The 19,764-nt window shown below is 39.3% G+C and overlaps 1 protein-coding gene across 17 annotated transcripts in view; it reads left to right on the top strand.

The window, feature by feature from the left end:
- DNAJC6 (DnaJ heat shock protein family (Hsp40) member C6) overlaps positions 1-19,764 on the top strand; it is a 178,458-nt gene that overhangs the window by 155,215 nt on the left and 3,479 nt on the right. For all 17 annotated transcript variants that reach the window (XM_054236379.2, XM_035251754.3, XM_035251750.3 and 14 more), the window contains 6 exons: positions 2,318-2,452; positions 6,545-6,613; positions 9,504-9,623; positions 13,562-13,825; positions 16,277-16,419; positions 19,180-19,356. In XM_054236379.2, the coding sequence (XP_054092354.1) occupies positions 2,318-2,452; positions 6,545-6,613; positions 9,504-9,623; positions 13,562-13,825; positions 16,277-16,419; positions 19,180-19,356 (908 nt within the window). The remainder of the gene's footprint in view (positions 1-2,317; positions 2,453-6,544; positions 6,614-9,503; positions 9,624-13,561; positions 13,826-16,276; positions 16,420-19,179; positions 19,357-19,764) is intronic.

Genomic DNA, 19,764 nt, shown 5'->3' on the forward strand with positions numbered 1-19,764 from the left:
TTTTTTCTGTGTTGCACTGTGCCTCTCAGATTCAAATTGCAATCTTTGGGCCAAAGAGGTAGAACTGAACTTTCCTAATAAGCTAGACTTTTTTGATTTCACTGAAAGTCCTTTAGATGTCTGTATATTTATTTAAATAGAGAGCATAAGAGAAAATAGCATTTTGGTAGCACACAAAGGTAGTGTAAGAGTAGAAGCTTCACACTCTGACTTCTAATTTTCTTTGTTTAGGACTCAATCTCTGAGCTGCATTAGTTATGTCTGCTTAAACATTTTGATTGATGAATTATTATTGAGAAACATAGGTAATATTTGTGGGGTATTTACTATTTGCCAGATATGGAATTTAATACTAAACATGATTAATTCTCATAGAATCCTAATAAGTGCCATTCTTATCCCTGTTTTATAGTTGAGGAAGTAGAAGCATAGAGTTAAATCGGTTTATACATTTATATGAGTAGTAATTGATGAGGCCAGTGTCCAAACCTAGGCCATTTGACTCTAGAGCTTTCCTTCTGTTTTCCTATAATGCCCTCCTGAAGTTATAGTTTTCCATATACTTTGGCTATCCAGAGAAGGGTTTGGTTATTTGAAAATACATTTAAGTGACTCATGCCAGAAGCACAGCTTCCTAGAACAGAGCAGTTGGTACTAGGTAAGGAGTCTGAGCTCCTTGGGGCTCTGTTAGTTTCATTGTTTCAATGCCAGAGACTCAAACCTTCTACTCCAGGTCATCTAGGATTTTCTGACATTTATACGACAGTGTGGTTGAGTAAGCAGAGATCCAGCACAGCTTCTGAAGAACCAACTCAAATCAGCTGCCCCTCGGTACTATCACCATTACCCAAGATGACTTCACATAAGGAAGGGTAAAGAGAAATATCTCAACTCTTCAGGCCTATAGTATCCTGTAAGAACTTTTTTTCCCCAAGCGTAACCTTCACAGAAGGCCCTGGGCTGGTCTCGACCTGTGAGGTTCAGCTGGAGGCTTCCTTCATGAGCGTAGGTCTCAGAATCACAGAGTATTGGTGTTGAGACTCAAGCTCCAACATTAGCTACTGCTGGAGCCAGGATGTGAACTCAGGTGTCTTGAATCCCATGTCAAGGCTATTTCCTCTGTACTTCCTTCCATACAGTTTTTGTTTTGTTTTGTTTTGTTTTGAGATGGAGTTTTGCTCTTGTTGCCCAGGCTGGAGTGCAATGGCGCAGTCTCGGCTCACTGCAAGCTCTACCTCCCGGGTTAAAGTGATTCTCCTGCCTCAGCCTTCCGAGTAACTGGGATTACAGGCATGTGCCACCAGGCCTGGCTAATATTGTATTTTTAGTAGAGATGGGGTTTCTCCATGTTGGTCAGGCTGCTCTTGAGCTCTCAACCTCAGGTGATCCCCCCACCTTGACCACCCAAAATGCTAGGATTACAGGCGTGAGCCACCCTGCCCAGCCCTTCCATACAGTTTTAACTTGCCAAAGAATAAAAGCTCTGTCAGGAAAACAATTTCCAAGATAGCATAGTACTCAATGATTGCATTTTAAGACTATGCACCTGCTGTGACTCTCACGATTTCATTCATCATAGTTTCAGGTAGATAATGGCATTCCAGTGCCAGAAGGGGCCTTAGAAATCAGTTAATTCTGTACCTTGTATTATAGACAATGAAATTGAGGCTTAGATATATTGATTGACCTGTCCGAGGATATCCACTGGATTAGTGGCATACCAAGATCTAGAATGCAAATATTCTATCCCCCCAAGAGAAAGTAGAAAGAACACCAAGTATAGATTTAAAAACCTGGATTTGAATCCCACGACTAATACTTAACTATCTGTGTAACATTATTGAAAAATCTTCTCAGTTGTAAAGTGGGGATAATACTTACATATTAGCATTGTTGCAAAGACTAAATTTTGAGCTCTTGTCTGGTGGTGTTGGGCAGTTTTAATTATTGGAGAACACCTCTAGTTTAACATAAATTGATATTTTAAATGTGCTAAGCATGGTAAAAAGGGATAATGGTAGTTAACAAATAAATCCTGCTCTTAGAACCAAGGTAGGATATATGGCTTAATAAGTTTTCAGCTAAGACCTCATTGGCATAATGCTCTCCTAACATCTGCTGGGCAACAGATTAGCGCTGTGTAGCAGTGATGGTACTGACTGTGGTTCATCCAACAGATAAATCCAGACTATTCCTTTATCCACAAAGATAGGAAATTCTTGGAGTCCACTGTTAGCTCTGCAGGAAGTGACAATTCTTTGACATTTAGTGAATGAACTCACAGGACAAATAAATATATTTTCCCATTGTTTTCTAGGTGCCACCTTTGACCCATTTGGAGTACCTTCCAAACCAGCAGGTCAGGATTTGCTGGGTTCTTTTCTGAACACATCCAGTGCTTCCAGTGACCCCTTCCTGCAGCCCACAAGAAGTCCTTCACCCACAGTACACGGTAAGAAAGTATTTTATATTGTGGTCAGTGGAATATAGTTTTTTTAAGATGTCAGTAAGTGTTCATATATAAAAGCACCCTTTGGGTCCTTTTTTGGTAAAAGCTTCCTCATACATCTGTGTTTTTGAAATTAACAACTCACATTAACATATTAAAAGCTCTGAGCTGTCCTATAGGACAGAAGCCGGCTTCACTTTGTTTTGCTCTGCTTTCCTAAAACCCATTTGACTGTGGTATTCTTTTTTGCATTAGAGCTACATGGACAGAATTATAAATGACCCTTGACTCTAGGACTTAATCATTATTTTGTGTACCAATAAAAAAGAAAAAAACACTGCCACTATGAAATGGCTGGAAGATACATCTTGGTTAGAGAAATCTTTGAAATGGGGAAACATATGTCTTAATAAAATATGTTAGTAGTCCACAAAATTGGTATTCCACAGAACAAAGTTTGGGATATGATAGCCACTAGTTATGTGTGGCTGTTGATGATTTGAAATGTGGTTAGTCTGATTTGAGATGCACTCCAAGTATAAAATCCTTGTGAGATTTCAAAACTTAGCACGAAAAAGGCATGTAAAACATCTCATCAATATTCTTATATTGATCATTGATTAAAATAATATTCCATACATAGTGGGTTAAATAAACTATATTATTAAAAATAATTTCAATAATGTCTTTTTACTTTTTAAAGTGGGACTAGGAAATATAAAATTACATATGTGGCCCAAATTGTAGTTCTATGTTAGAGACTTATGTTTTATGGAAAGGATAATAATCACATCCATTTATAAGTACAAAAATGTGTCAGGTAGGTAGCATTGGTTAAAACTGGAGCTCTGCACTGAGGGATAAATAGCTTTGAGCCAGAGAGTTGTAGCTCATCCTGACGTTGAAGTCTATTGAACATTATTGGCCACAACCTAGAAAGCGATGTATTGTTGAAGGCATCTGAGCTTGCTTGGAGAATGCAGTCCAGTCATCGTTGACTTTGGGAAACCATGCCAGTGCAAAAGGAGGATGACTTTTGCAACACTGGTGAAACTGAAACATGACTGAAAAAAGAGTCCAGGAGCAACTTTTATGGTTCTTTTCCAACTAGCCTTGAATCTCAAACTATTTTAAGTGCATTCACAGGACAACATACAAGAAATTCACCTCTCACCTATGAGTCATGCTTACTTGAGAGAGTCTCCTGATTGGATGTTGACTACCTGTGGGAGGAAAGATGCAGGAATGTAGGGTAGAGTTGGTTTTGATCACTCATTTACATGTTAGGCCATGCCATTGCTCTGCTCAAAATGTCCCCCCATTTCACTCTGCATGAAAACCAAAGTCCTTGAAATGGCCTGGGTAGGCCCCGTATGCTCTCACATCCCAGTGCCAGTGACCTCATTTGCTATTCTCCCCATCTTTGCTCTCTGCATTCCAGCTCTGCTGGCCTCGTTGCTGTTGCACTGGCTGTTTCCTCTGTCTCATACTCTTCCCCAGCTTCTGCCTGGCTAAGTCCTTCACCTCCTTCAAGTCTTTACTCAAATGTCAGCTTCTCAATGGAGTCTACTCTGATTCCTCCATTTCAAATCGCAACTCATCTCCCTGCCCTACTTTACATTCACCCTTTGGTTGTACTTAGTAACTTCAGGTATATGCAGTGATTTACTCACGTGTTAAATTTTTTTGGTTCTCTCTTTCTCTCTTCATTAGAACATGAATTCCACAAAGGCGGGGAATTTGGTTTTGTTTACTAATGCATCTGTAGCGCCTAAAAGAATTACTGGCACATAGTAGGCGCTATCTTTCCAGTGTTAAATATAAAATGAATGAACTCATTTTTTTCCATAAAAGTTTATTTGATGCACAGTGATAGTATCTATAAGGCTATACGTTTTCCTGATTTTAATTATTGTTTTGATAAGAGTACTACCCTTTGTGTCCCATGCACATGGGTGTTCATACTTGGCAGCTTGGCAGTTTGGGATCCAGTTTTCTGTTTCTGATGAGCTGATTAGAACATGATGTTTATCACCCAGTTTAGACCAGTTAGCACTCCTTTGTTTTACAGTTACATTTCTCATTTTGGCCTGTATTGTGCTAGTGAGTGGAAAGAATTTTCCCCTCTCCTTGTTGGGAAAGCAATGATATTTCACTGTAACTGAATCAATTCACCATCTTCATATAGGATAGAATATAGATGACACTCAGAAGTCCGCTTTGTGAGGTCAGATTGCCCACCTCCAAAACCTCAGGGTACTTTCCCACGGTTTCTACAAGGTATTGACAATCTCTTGTGAAAATTAAAAAAAAAAAAATTACTGCCTTTGGGCTCAACACATATTTATTGAACATCTATTTTGAAGATAATAATTTCTTGGGACATGGTGTTAGAAGAACAAATAAATAATTATAATAGAAGGCAAAATAGAGGCTAAAATACTGGGTAAATTTCCGTTATCTTTCCCTTGATCTATTTCTGTCTCTATAACAGACCTTAAGTTTCTTGAAGATAGGCCATGCATCTTTTAGTCTCTGTCCCCTGGAGCGGTGTCTTGCATGTGGTAGGTAGTCATAAGGGTTTGTGGGTTTGATTAACAATAAGTTTGAAGTTCTGATGCCCACTTCTGCATCTTAGTTAGATGTAAGACTAAGATCAGAGCTTGAAGGAAATCAGATAGAAAGTATTAGTAAAACTGTCTGACTTCCACCTTAGTGGAATGGGTTACTGTGGAAAAACAGAAGGGAGAAATAGAAAAGAAAGAATTATTATTGCTGATAATGGCATATTCTTTTTAACTTAATGACAGGAAGGTACTAGATGTCTCGGTTGGTACTGACTAAACAAAACAACTAAATAAAAGATTTGGAATGCTAATCTTGGTGCCTTCTGGTGCTGGTGGTGGTGGTGTGTGTGTGTGTATGTGTTTTAAATCCCAGTTGCAATGTCAGTTTAGTATTTGCATTTTAATCATTAATTTGTGTGGCCAAAACCTAGAGGTGCCTCAGAAAGAAATTCCTATATAGATGTGGAAAAAACTTACCACCAACATGTACTCCTCTAGTACACCTGATTCCTTTTAGCCAAATATTTCTTTTAAATTATATGTCTGGAACTTCGAGGGGGGTCAGAATGATTTGTTTTGAAGCTGTCCTGAGTTTATTTTGAGCATCACAGACACATCCCTGACAACCAGCCTAGTGATGGCATATAGCCAGTGCCCAGTCCATGTTCTGCCTGACTCATCATTCTCAATTCATGTCACAGCAGAGAAAACAAAATGTCAGTCTAAGTGGATTATGCCTCTATACTTGTTCATGCTTAGCAAAGGTAAACTGAGTTTAAGGTGTTTTCCTCCTCTTTTCTTTCTTTCCTTTTTTTTGTTGTTGCTTTGTTTTTGAGAAAGAGTCTTGCTCTGTTGCCCAGGCTGAAGTGCAATGGCACTATCTCGGCTCACTGCAACCTCCGTCTCCCAGGCTCAAGCAATTCTCCTGCCTCAGCCCTCAAGTAGCTGGTATTACAGGCATGTGCCACTATGCCCGGCTAATTTTTGTATTTTTAGTAGAAGCAGGGTTTCACCATGTTGACGAGGCTGGTCTTGAACTCCTGACCTCAGGTAATCTACCCACCTCAGCCTCCCAAAGTACTGGGATTATAGGCATGAGCCACCGTGCCTGGCCTCCCCTTCTTTTTTTCTTGTCCACTGACTCTGTGTTAAGTTTAGTGGTGGGACACACACATACGATAGTTCTTTCTTGCCTTCAAGTAGGACTCACCATTGAACGGAGACAGACACATGCTCAGTTATAACTCAAAGTGTATGGATATGGAGGTAAAACCAAAGTGAGACAAAGCAGGAGCAGAGACAGATAATATGTAGTTTCTGGCAAGCCTCATGTGAACAAACACAGGTGAAGGCAGAACATATGGAGTGTTGTAGAGTGTGACGAGAACGCAGAAGCAGGAGTGGATTTCTTGGGATCTTGTGGGGGCCATGCAGGCTTCTGGGATGGAATGGCATTATCCTGTGTGAACTTAGAAAAGTGGGTTCTGGGCTCTCTTGTTCTCATTCTTTTTCTTCTCCCCATTTGCAGCTTCTAGTACCCCTGCTGTGAACGTTCAGCCAGATGTTTCTGGAGGTTGGGACTGGCATGCTAAACCAGGTAAAGGTCAGCAGGTTATTTTCTGTAATTTCAAAAGTATAATCCTTACCCAAGATGGAGTGAGTACTCTCAGAGTATTGTGGGCTGCCTGTGTAATTTTTGTCACTTTTTCCTAAAGATTCATATTCTGGTAGAGCTTTTGCCAATGCACGTGATGACATGATAGTGCTACTTATCATATACCATTTAACTTTTCTAAGTTTCATTTGCTGAATGGCTATCTTGACGATAGAATCAGATGAATATGGATATATATCAAACTCTATCACTTGGAAACTTGGATTTTTTTGGCAAGTCTGAGCCTCAGTTTTCTTATCTGAACAATGGGAATAATAATTTTCGTCCCACACAATTGAGTAAGCTTAAGTAAAAAAACTTATATAAGAATTTCTGATATAGTGTAGATGCTGACAAATGTGACTATTCTTCCTTCTTTACAAAGTACTGATTTCAGGGCTGGATTTTTCTGTGATAAATAAGGTCTCCTCCTCATGACCACTGTGGCATTTATGGAGCTGTCTTTTGTGACTGCTTTCCTGACACTGAGCAAGTTTACACATGCACATACAGACACATACCCAATGGGCTTATCACAACACCTTTCTGAAGCAATTGCTGTTTCCTTTCTTTTTTATTGTAGCAACCTCCTCCCCACAACATAACATTTACCCTGTCAGTAATTTCCAAGTGTACAGTACAGTATTATCAGCTGTGTGCACTTTGTTGTGCAACAGATCCCCAGAACAAACCCATCTCCCCTCTGACCTTCCCGCTTAACTAAAACTCTACACTCGCTAAGTAACTCCCTACCTCTGCCTCCACCAGCCCCTGGCAACCACCGTTCTACATGAGTTTGACTACTTTAGATACCTCCCATAAGTAGAATCATACAGCATTTGACTTTTTATGGCCGGCTTATTTCACTTAATATCCTCAAGTTTCATCTATACTGTAGCATGTGACAGGATTTCCTTCTTTGCTTTTAATTTAAAAAGTTTTTAGGCTGGGGTACAGTGGCTCATGCCTGTAATCCCAGCACTTTGGAAGGCTGAGGTGGGAGGATTCCTTGAACCAGGAGTTCATAACCAGTCTGGGCAACATGACAAAACCTCATCTTTACACAAATACAAAAATTAGCCCGGTATGGTGGTGTGCACCTGTAGTCCCAGCTACTTGGGAGGCAGAGATGGGAGAATTGCTTGAGCCCAGGAGGACGAGGCTGCAGTAAGCCGAGATTACACCACTGCACTCCAGCCCTAGTGACAGAGTGAGACCCTGTCTCGAAAAAAGTTTTGTTTTTTTTTAATTGACAGATAAAATTGTATGTATTTGTCATGTACAGTGTGATGTTTTGAAGTATACGTACACTGTGATATGGTTAAATGTAGCGAATTAACAAATGCATTACCTCACATGATTATCATTTTTGTGGTGAGAACATTTAACATCCATTCTCTCTGAATTTTTCAAGAATATAGTAGATCATCATTAACTATAGTCACCATGCTGTACAGTGGGTCTCTTGACTTATTCCTTCTATCTAGCTGTAATAATATATCCTTTAACCAATAAATCCTCATCCCTGCCCTACCTCCAACTATCCCAGCACCTGGTAACCAGCATTCTACTCTTTATTTCTATGAGACCAACTTTTTTAGCTTCCATATATGAATGAGAACATGCAGTATTTGTTTTTCTGTGCCTGGCTTATTTCGCTTGACATAACACTCCCTAGGTTTATCCATATTGTCTCAAATGACAGGAATTCCTCCTTTTTATGGCTGAGTAGTATTCTATTGTGTATATATACCATATTTGTTTATCCATTCATCCGTTAATGGACACTTAGGTTGAATCCATATCTTGGCTGTTGTGAATAGCGCTGCAGTAAGCATGCAAGTGCAGGTATCTCTTTGATATACTGACTTGATTTCCTTTGGATATATTCCTGGTAGCAGAATTTATAAATCATATGGCAGTTCTATTTTTAATATTTTAAGGAATCTCCAAATTGTTTCCCATAATGGCTGTACTAGTTTACATTCCCACTAACTGTGTTCTTTTTCCTCTACATCCTTGCCAATGTGTCTTTTGTAGTTTTTTTTTTTTTTGATAATAGCAATTATGACAGAAGTGAGGTAATATGTCATATTGGTTTTGATTTGCATTTCTATGATGATTAGCGATGTTAGTATTGTTTTATACATCTGTTGGTTCTATACATCTATTTGTTTTTATACATCTGTTGGTTTTCTTCTAGTTTTCATCTGTATGTTTTCTTCTGGTCATTTCATAGTTTTGGGTCTTACATTTCTATCTTTAATGGATTTTGAGTTGATTTTTGTATATGGTGAGGGATAAGAGTCTTTTTACCCTGTAACCTTCTTGCTCCATTGATTGTTACCTTTTCTGCACCGAAGTTTTTAGCTTGATAATTGTCCCATTTGTTTTTCTTTTGTTGCCTGTGATGTTGGTTTCATATTATTTCTTATTTTTTAAAACCAATGGTAAAATGCTGAAGCTCAAAGATGTTAAGTACGATTCCCAAGGTCACTCAGGAATTGGCAAAGCCAGAATCCAGATCCAGACCTAACTTCAAATCCTATACGAAAGAGTGAAGTCAGGTGACATGAGGACCTGGAAACAAACACTGGAAATAATATTTCACGTTTGTATCCTGGAAACGGCATCTGTCTTTTCTGTGTTCTCTCCTTGTTCAAGGCCGCCATTCACCCGGGTCAGGGAAACAGGGTCTAGCAACTTCTTAGACATTTTCAAACCCTGTCCTAATTTGCCTAGGTGACAAATGAACAGTAACTTTGGAATTCTGAATTTCAGAATTCAGCCTCAAACAACTGACTCATTTTCAATGACCTTATTTCCTTTTCAGGAGGCTTTGGAATGGGAAGCAAGTCAGCTGCCACCAGCCCAACCGGATCCTCGCATGGTACTCCCACCCATCAAAACAAACCCCAGACTCTGGATCCTTTTGCTGACCTTGGGACACTAGGTACAAACTCAGAAGATCAAGATACAAATAACATTTACTTATAGCTCCAAAGCCTCAAATCTCAGTCTTTGGTGTTATAGCAAGCTGGTATTGTCACCTGGAACCTCAAATAGTGTGTATTCTTAAGCTATCCTCTGAAACCTGAGATTAGCTTTTTAAAAAAGGATAATGGGAATCAGATATGGGGTTAGAAATCATCTTTATTGATTCATTTCTCCTGTGCCTAATTCTGGATGTGTAGCATGAATAAAGTTAGAGCTTTCAGGGGCTCATAGCTACAGAGTTTGGCTGCACAAAGGTAATGTATAGGGAGATGGTATGAGACAGGACTGCTGAGATGGATTTGTGTCATGTGATGCCACCATTGCAAAATGCTTACTGTGATGCTGTGATGGTACCTGTGAGAGCTTCACACCCTTCCCCTTCTCTCCATTAACTGTGGTGCTCTACGGTCAGTTTGTAAAATTCTATACAGAAAATAGACTCAAGTATCATATTTCCAGAATATTTTCACCATATGTTAATAGTTGTTATAGGATAAGTGTTCTGGGAGCAAGTGAGTTTGGAAAACACTGGTTTCAATGGATTTTGATTACCACTAAGAGGGATACAGTATCCAGAGTTCTCAAACTGATTTCACCAACGAGCCTGTTTTCAAGGAGGGATTCATTGGACTGCTGCTGTGTTCTGAAACCTTTTCTTCTTCCTTTTTCCTTCCTCCTCTAGGGCAGTGCCGATTTGTTCAATAAGGTTGGGGGAGCCCTGACCCAAAGGTTTATCTTGGCCATATTGATAGTTTATGATCTCAGAAAGCCCTCCTGAGGCATTTAGAGCCAGACTGAGGGAATGTGAGCCTGGCTACCACTGTTGCCTTATATTTGTGTCAGCTTTATCTTCCATGCTGTACTAGTTAGATGTTTTTCGCTTTTAAGAACTCTCAAAATTATTTTATGCAGTCATTTTCTTCTCCATCTTTCTTTGTATCTTACTGACAATTTCCAAATTTTAAAAGTAATAACATCAGATGAAATTTTACTTCAATCTCATTTATTGTTTATTTTTAATGCATTTATCCATCTAATAAATATTTATGGAAGTGCCTTCTATGTGCTAGGACTGTTTCAGTAAAAAACAAACAAACAAAAAAAACCTCCTGCCTTAATAAAACTTACATTATAGAAGGGGAAACAAATAATAAATTAACAAATATATAATATAATGTCAAATGATGAAAATGATAAAAGTAACAGTTAATAGTTATTGGGGCCATACTATGTGCCTGACACTACTTGAAGTGCTTTACATATAACATTTCATTTAATCTTCCTCATAATCTTTTGAAGTAGTTACTCTTATAATCCTCGTTTTACAGATGAGGAAACAGGGACACAAAAGGCTAAGTAACATGCACAAATCACAAGCTTTCAACACCAAGAAGTCTAGGTCTGGAGCTCGCACTCATAAGAGGTTTAGCGGTTGATGAAGCTGAGTGTGGGAAGGGTTATCAGTTCAGTTTATCCAGTCAGTGGTTTTCTTCCCTTGAGCATTAATTCCCTGGTTTCACAGGTATTTTTGAGTACTTACTGCACGGTAGGCATTCAGGATGTAATAGAGAATCAAGGCAGATGACATTCCTGCTCTTTGAAACTTACCCTACAGTGGGAGAAATAAACTTTAATCAAAGTAAAATATCCACTACTGTAGGGGCTACCCAAGATGGAGCATTTTTTAAAAAGCTCCCCAGGTAATACTAATGTACAATCAAGGTTGAGAACCACTGCTTTAGCTTTTAATGAGGACATTAAAAGCTGCCACTGGATTTAGCTGCCGCTTTGTATTTCTGTGTTCTCTGCGTCAATAGCATTAACAATTAGAATTGCTGAGCATAGGGAGAAAATACTCTAGAAGGGTAGACGTCAGAGAGTCCTGCAATGTTGATGAGTTCCATGAGTGTGGGATCGGTGCCTGCTTTTTCACCACTGTATCTGCAGCCTGGTATCTAGAGGATGCTTAATAGTGTTTCCTAAATGAATGAGTAACTGACAGTGTGGTAGGCATATGACAAGTTTTTCATCATTTTTTAGGCTTTTCCATATTTACCAAATTTTAAAATAAAAAACATATGTTCAGAACAAAGTAAGCTTCCTTAAATATAAAATAAAACCCCAGTATAGAATGAATACCATGTCTTAGGTGTATGTTCCTGTGCTATTGGCAGGAGGGCTCTGGAACATATGAAGAGGGACTTCGTGCTGCTAGTTATGGAATGAGTGGGGCAATGGCAAGCTTGAAGACAAGCCCTATCATTATATTTTCCTGTTGCCAAGTATTTATTGAGCCCTGAAGATGTATCAGGCATGTGCTTGGCCTATGAGCTTACATTATTTTGTAATATATAATGTCTCTTTGTTTGCTTAATTTAGGGGTTGTGAAATACTTTCATATAGTTGTGTCTTTACAGTATACCTGTGATATAGACATAGTTTCGATTAAACAGATGAAGAAACTGAGGCTCAAAGGGGTGAGATTTTTTTTACTCAGACTTCAGAAGATCAAAGATTCTCTATATCCTGTTTTCAGCTATATTCTTAGTGCCCAGCATAGTACATGATACATAGTAATACTCACCAAATAGTGGTGAATTTAGTGTACATATGAATGAATGAATGAATGCAAGAATGAATGATAGAGCTGAGCCTCAAACTCAGGTTGATGCTAAGTCCAGTGATAATGATATATTTCCAGTAGGGAAGGAAACTGGAGCCCCAGGATTAGAATAGGGAAAATATAGAAAGGAGAGATAGTAAGGGATGAGTTATAGGGAAAGGCTCAGCAATTAGGAGAGGAATTAAGGATTACTGAGGGCAGTAAACGAACATGACATTTGGAGGTAGGATGTACATGGTCTAATCCCAGCTCCATTAGTTAGCTGTGTGATTATGAACATATCAGGAAACCTCTCTGAGCTTTAAAGATAAGGAAGTTAAAGAGTGTTGTGTAGATCAGAGAGCAGTAATGTACAAAAACACATTTTGTTAACTCTAAAGAGCTATATAAATATTAGTTATTTTTTTATTGTTACTTTAGACTTACTGCGTGAAAGGTCTTTGGAGATCAGCACATTTCAGTTTCTGATTTTACCTCTTTAAATGCAAGCCACAGCTGGTTTTCATATTTTGGACATAGCCCAGCTTGTATGCAGTGAGTGCTTAAAAGTTTTGGAGATTATGGAATCAAGATTCTACTTAAATTCCTGGCATGAAATACCATCATTTTTAAAGATTGAATAAGATCCTTTGTCCTGTTTAAAGTTTTCAAAATGTTGGCTGTTTTTGCTCTCCTTCAATGAAATGCAAGTAGTATGAAATTAAAACCTACTTGTGAAATTTCAGAAATCTTTATTTACTCTTGGGCATTAACCATGCTTGTACTTATAACAAAAACAGGATTAATCCTAATAATTGAAGTTTCAGTAGCACCTTAATGAGTGGACTTACTCTGTTTTATTCTCCATTCTTGTTATTTGGTAGTTTTAAAAAAATTTTATTCTAGTGAAGGAACAGAATCTGCTTAGAAGATGGGAGAGTGGGGAAGGATGGCACAGTGGGAAAAGCCAGGGTTTTTTTGACTTGGAGGCAAAGATCCAGAATCAAGTCTCAGTTCAGCCACTTGCTGTGCCTTTGAGAAAATTATTTATAACGGCTCTTACCTGCAGTTTGTTCATCTGTAGAAAAAACGAGACCATTAAAACATACTTAAAAATGTCATTGTGGGGATTAAGGAAATAATATGTATGCTTGCAATTCCTTTATCTATGTTAGGAAGATTACTTATGCTCTCAATTAAGGGAATGGCCATTAAAGCCACTGCAAACAATATCTTAAGACTCTAGCGTTAGAGGCCACTGTTACCTTCTTTATCCCTTTTTATTTCTTTAGGTAGTTCTTCATTTGCCAGCAAACCCACCACACCAACTGGATTGGGTGGAGGATTCCCACCTCTCAGCTCGCCACAGAAGGCATCTCCCCAGCCTATGGGTGGGGGGTGGCAGCAAGGAGGTGCCTACAACTGGCAGCAGCCACAGCCAAAGCCTCAGCCCAGCATGTCCCACTCCTCTCCCCAGAACCGACCCAACTACAACGTGAGCTTCTCGGCCATGCCTGGGAGCCAGAATGAACGTGGGAAAGGATCAAGTAATTTGGGTAAGGATGACTATATGGGCCCTAGCTACAGGGCAGCCTGTTTGTGTTGTCATACTGCCTGAGTGTGTCTGTCTGAAGGTAACAGTAGTTTCAATTTGGTAGTTTCTGAGGCAGTCTTATAGTTGTAGAAACGCAACATGATCCCTATCCCCAGTGCTGTATCTGGAGCCTCCTGGGTTGACTGTGCTCCTAAATTTTATACCATTTTGTGACTGTGGACTCATTTGTCTATTTCTCTCCAGACTGGCACCAGATGGAGGGCAGGGACTGTGTCTTAGTTGCCATGGGATCATTAGCACCTAGCATAGTACTTGGCATAGAGTAGGCACTAAATGAATGTTGAAGGGATGTGAGTGGAGAGGTGGATGGATCTTAAAGCTGTTATTTTGGAAGAGGAAAGAAGAAGTTGGGGAATCTTTCAAGAACATCGGTCATATTTGCCCCTGGGTCTCGGTTGGAGGACTGTTTGTGTCTTGGACATTTGGTCTTTCTTATGCTCTGTTTGGTGGATTCCTGAGATCAATGGGGTACCTATGATGGTGCCAACACCTGAGGCTGGAGGATACTCTGGATAGGATTTTGACAACGAGTGAAAAATAATATTTTTGCATAGGAAGGATAGTTAGATTTGAGTTTATTAAAAGCCTGTTTTGGTACATTTTATACTTCAGCTGATTTTGTCAGACCCTGCAATGAGTATACAGGAACATGTTGAGGGAACAGGCCTTTCTCTCTGTGGAACAGGAAAGGCAATTCTTATGTTCTTCCTAGTAGCTGTAGCTAACATTTGTTGAGTGCTTACTGTATGTCAGGTGCTATCTTAAGCATTTTTTATGTACAATTATCCCCCTTTATTTGCAGTTTTATCTTTTGCAGTTTCAATTGCCTGAGGTCAACTGCAGTATGAAAATTTTAAATGGAAAATTCCAGAAATAAGCAATTCATACATTGTAAATTGTGCACCATTGTGAGTAGCATGAAACCTTGCACCATCTTACTCCATCCTGCCTGGGACGTGAATCATCCCTCTGTCCAGCACATCTATGTTGTGTTCTCTACCCACCCATTAGTCACTTAGTAGCCATCCTGGTTATCAGACCAAAAAAATAGTACTATATATATAGGGTCTGTGGTTTCAGGTATCCACTGGGGATCTTGGAACATATCCCCTGTGAATAAGTAGGGGAACTCCTGTATTATTTCTTATAATCTTCCAAACCAACCACATATTATAGGTGGGAAACCTGTGACACAGATTGATGAAGTAATTTCCTAAGTTTATGGAGCTTCTAAGCAACAGAGCCAAGATTTGCCCTGGCAATCTGGCTCCAGAACCCCTGCTCTTTACTGGTTAGAACACAGGTGCTTCTCACAACACCAACATGTTAGGAGTTCTGTTGTTGGGGATAGGTAACATCATGTTTGTTTTTGACTAGCAGGGATATTTCCTGGACAATTCCATAGAGTCATGTCACTTCCCCTCCATTTTTGAGTAGACAGATGTGGGGCAAGTGACTTCAATCAGCAAATACTTATGGAGCATCTTCAGTGTAGAAAACATTGAGGATGCAGCAGTGAACAAGAAACAAAATCCCTAGTCTCAGAGCACTTACATTTCAGTACGTGCAAGTGCAGGTGTGTATATATTTTACAGAATAGAGATAGCAAATGGATTTCAACTAAAAAATTGATTTTGGTTGATTGGAATTGACTGTATGGACTATGATGTTTGGTTCTATTTTGTTTTAACAAGCATTTAAATAGCCAGGCACTGTTCTAAGCATTTTAAATATTAACTAATTCATTTTCACAACAATTCTATAAGGTGAGTAATATTCCTAACACCATCCCCATTTTATGGATGAGGAAATTGGGGAATAGAGATAGTAAGTAACTTGCCTAGGTTGCATCACTAATAGTTGGTAGAGTTGTAATTCAAACCTGGGGAGTCGGGGTCCAAAGTCTTTGTTCCTAGCCACATGCTAGACTGCCTCTGCAAACAAATTGAGAAGGACTGAGGCTACAAGAAGACTTGGAGGGAAAGAGCACTGTGATCAGCTAAAACATCAACAGGCTATGTGCAGGGAAGTGGTAGCATGCATGAATTTCAAGTATGAAAACCCAGATACGAATTAGTTATAATCTGGAGGGATGAGTATCCTCATATAAAGAGAAGATACAGTGGAAATGGAATCGGATTTGGTTTCATGATCCAGCCTCCAGTTTTAACCTTGCCACATGTATATTACATGATTCTGAACAGATTCATTTTCATCATCTGTAAAATGGGTGCAAGAGTCTCTTACCCTACTCACAGGGTGAGCAAGCATGAGGGTTAAGGGACTGAATGTACATTAAAAACACCTTGAAGACTCCAGATCCTGTGAGATAATGATATAGCATTATGTTTAAGAATGAAAACTATAATGATTTTCAAAAATTGTATTGCAGAAGGGAAACAAAAAGCAGCTGACTTTGAAGACCTACTCTCTGGTCAAGGTTTCAATGCTCACAAAGACAAAAAGGGGCCTCGGACAATAGCTGAGATGAGAAAGGAGGAAATGGCTAAGGAAATGGATCCTGAGAAATTAAAGGTAAGTGGGGCCCCTGACACAGCTTGATTATCCTATATGACAAAATCATGTGATAAAGTCATGTGTATGGAGCAATCAGCATGGACTTACTGTCTTAGTCCATTCAGGCTGCTATAACAAAATGCCATAAACTGGGTGGCTTATAAACAACAGGATTGTTTTTTCTCATAGTTATGGAGGCTGGGAAGGCCAAGTTCAAGGTGCCAGCCATTTTGATGTCTGGTGAGGGCCCTCTTCCTGGTTCATGGATGACGGTCTTTTCCCTGTGTCCTCATAGGCAGAAGAAGAAAGAGGTCTTGCTGGCCTCTTTCATGAGGGCACTAATCCCATTTGTAAAAAATCTGTCTCATGAACTAATCACCTTCCAATAGGAAGCCACAACCTCCTAATACCATCACCTCAGGAATTGGAATTTCAATATAGGAATTCTGGGGAGACACATACATCTAGACCATAGCACCTATAGAAGGCATGGTGTTAGATTTCTGATGACCACTCTATTTCATTTGCTCTTTGCAGCTGTGATTTGAGTACAGCTATGCCCTTTAATAGCAAAACAGCCTTGAGAAGGTTGTGCATGCTGTTTAATTTCTTTAATAAAATAAATGTTATTCCATAGTATGATGATACAGATTTCTTTTGTTTGCCTGTTCAAATGAGCAGCGGCACTTTTTAAGAGGTGACTTTGTTATTCAGATGGCATTCACATTCTAAAGATGAGTCATTAGACTTTGCTGGTAAGAAGAATGCATTATTTATGTTTTCTCTTTCTTTCTTGAGAGTTTTTTATTAAACCAGATTGACTGAAGCCTCCCCAGGGTCTTTTCTCTACCAATAGAGAAATGTTTATGTACTGGAGACTTACTAATTCCTGCAACATTAAACCTGGAGGTTTGGAAGGTAGAGGAGAGAAAGACTGAGGGAGGTGTGGCTCCTGTCTTCCGCATTGTCTCCCTCTACTTTTAAACAGAGCAGTTCTACTTTTATCTATTTTTGATTCAGGAGGTCTGGGGAAAATCTGATTTGAGGTTTTTCCTCAAACCAAAATCAACATACTTTTTTCCTCAAATCAACATACTTCTTTAGTATGTTTCAGCATTATTTTTTTTTTAAGTTTGTAAATCAGCGAATCTAACTCGTTTGTTTCACAGCTGAAAAAAAACTCACATAACTTCATAGCTGAAGATGTATGGACAGGTGGATGCAGATTAGCTAGGAAACAGAGGGTGCTTATGTTGATGAGTGGTATCAGGTCTGGAAGAGTCTGTAAAGATCAAGAGAATTGGAATGCTCTTCACAGATGGAGAGGTTGAATTCCTAAGTGACAAAATACTAAATATGCTGACACTATAACAGTGAAAGAGGAGGATGTAATCTGTCTCTGTATTAAAACATCTGCAAAACCAGTAGTTGAACGGCAAGTCAATCTTAACACATTCTGAAAAAATATACCACTGTTCTGTATAATTGCCTGACAGATTTGTTGTAGATGTATATAATACACATCTACTATAACTTAGATTCTTGGATACATTTTTTTGGTACAATGTAGGGTCCTTCATTTGCATGTTTTTCACTCGACTCAATGTCTCAGAGGCTTAATATTTCTTCCAAAATCTTTGTGCTTCATCTCGGTAACCTTTGTTCATTAGGCAGACTCAGACAGTTTCCTATAAAAGAAAGTTGTTTATTTCGTTTAAGCCATGTTTGATTATTTAATTGGTACAGGGTATGTAATTGTTTGGGAGGGTAGTTGTCATTAATGTGACTAAATCATTCATCCACCAACACACACTTAGCTGAACCCTGTTAGGTACTCAACGCCGATACGGTTTTATGATCACTCGGACTTAATCACCTCATTTGTTCAAACTGTGAATGTTCATAGTTCAAATAAATGGCTAAATGGGTCAATTCATTTAACAAGCCTTTTTGAGCTCTGTTCTGTGCCAGGTACATTATTTAGTTCCAAGATACAGTGATATATAAGAAACAATACTGGGCCAGGTGTGGTGGCTCACGCCTGTAATCCCAGCACTTTGGGAGGCTGAGGCGGGTGGATCCTGAGGTCAGGAGTTCAAGACCAGGCTGACCAACATGGTGAAACCCCGTCTCTACTAAAAACACAAAACTTAGCCGGTGTGGTGGCAAGCAACTTTAATCCAAACTATTCAGTAGGCTGAGGCAGAAGAATTGCTTGAACCTGGGAGGCAGAGGTTGCAGTGAGCTGAGATTGTGGCACTGTACCACTACAGCCTGGGTGACAGAGCAAGACTCCATCACAAAAAAAAAAAGGAAACAATACTTTTACTCAAACAGCTCTGCCTAATGGCAGGGAAAGATAAACACACAATTACAATAAAGTGTGGCACATATTATGGTAGAAACATGTTTAAGGTAGAGTAGCCCAGAATTTGGCCCTTTTTAAAGGGTTACTTATTTAGTGCAGTATCCACCCTCATGGAGTTTATATTGAGTATAACTCTGGGGGTGGGGAATGGAAGAGAAAGGAATTCAAACTGGCAAAGTCTAACAGTGTGAAATTCCTCAGCAGGTTTTTGAAGGATGATAGAGTTACCAGAAGGAAGGTAGGAGGTTGAGGAGGAGAAGCATTCCAGGTGGAGGAAACAGCCTGGATTATACAGGTTGCCCTAAGTGTTTTGATGTTGCTGGAGCAGAAGGGGTTTCTAGAGTCTTAGTGGAAACCTTTTGAACTAGTAAGTAAGCATTCAAATTTCTTAATTCTCTTTGTGTTTACAGATCCTGGAATGGATTGAAGGCAAAGAAAGAAATATCAGAGCCCTTCTCTCCACAATGCATACTGTGCTGTGGGCTGGGGAGACCAAGTGGAAACCAGTTGGCATGGCAGACCTGGTAACACCAGAGCAGGTGAAGAAGGTGTACAGAAAGGCTGTCCTCGTGGTGCACCCAGATAAAGTGGGTATAACCTGCCCTGTTGTGTATCTTGTCAGGTCCTTGCTTCATTATCTTATGCATGTGTGTCTTACTTTAAATGTGCTGGTTGATTAGACCTATTTTTAATAAAAGTAAGTCTATGGGCTAAAATCGAATATTTAAACAAATAGTCACACTTTATGAAATAAGAAAGAAGATATCAAACTATATATTACAGGAGAGAGGGTATCAAACTATATATTATAGGAAAGAAGATATCAAACTATATATTAAAGGATAGAGGGTAAGATTTACCCAGTGATTAATTTTTAGGGCTCAGAAGTAAATTGTGGCTGGGTGCGATAGCTCATGTCTGTAATCCCAGCACTTTGGCAGGCTGGAGTGCGCAAATTGCTTGACTCCTCAAGTTTGAGACCAACCTGGGCAACA

Source organism: Callithrix jacchus, chromosome 7 (assembly GCF_049354715.1).
Source record: "Callithrix jacchus isolate 240 chromosome 7, calJac240_pri, whole genome shotgun sequence".
In the NCBI taxonomy this organism is placed as follows: Eukaryota; Metazoa; Chordata; class Mammalia; order Primates; family Cebidae; genus Callithrix; species Callithrix jacchus.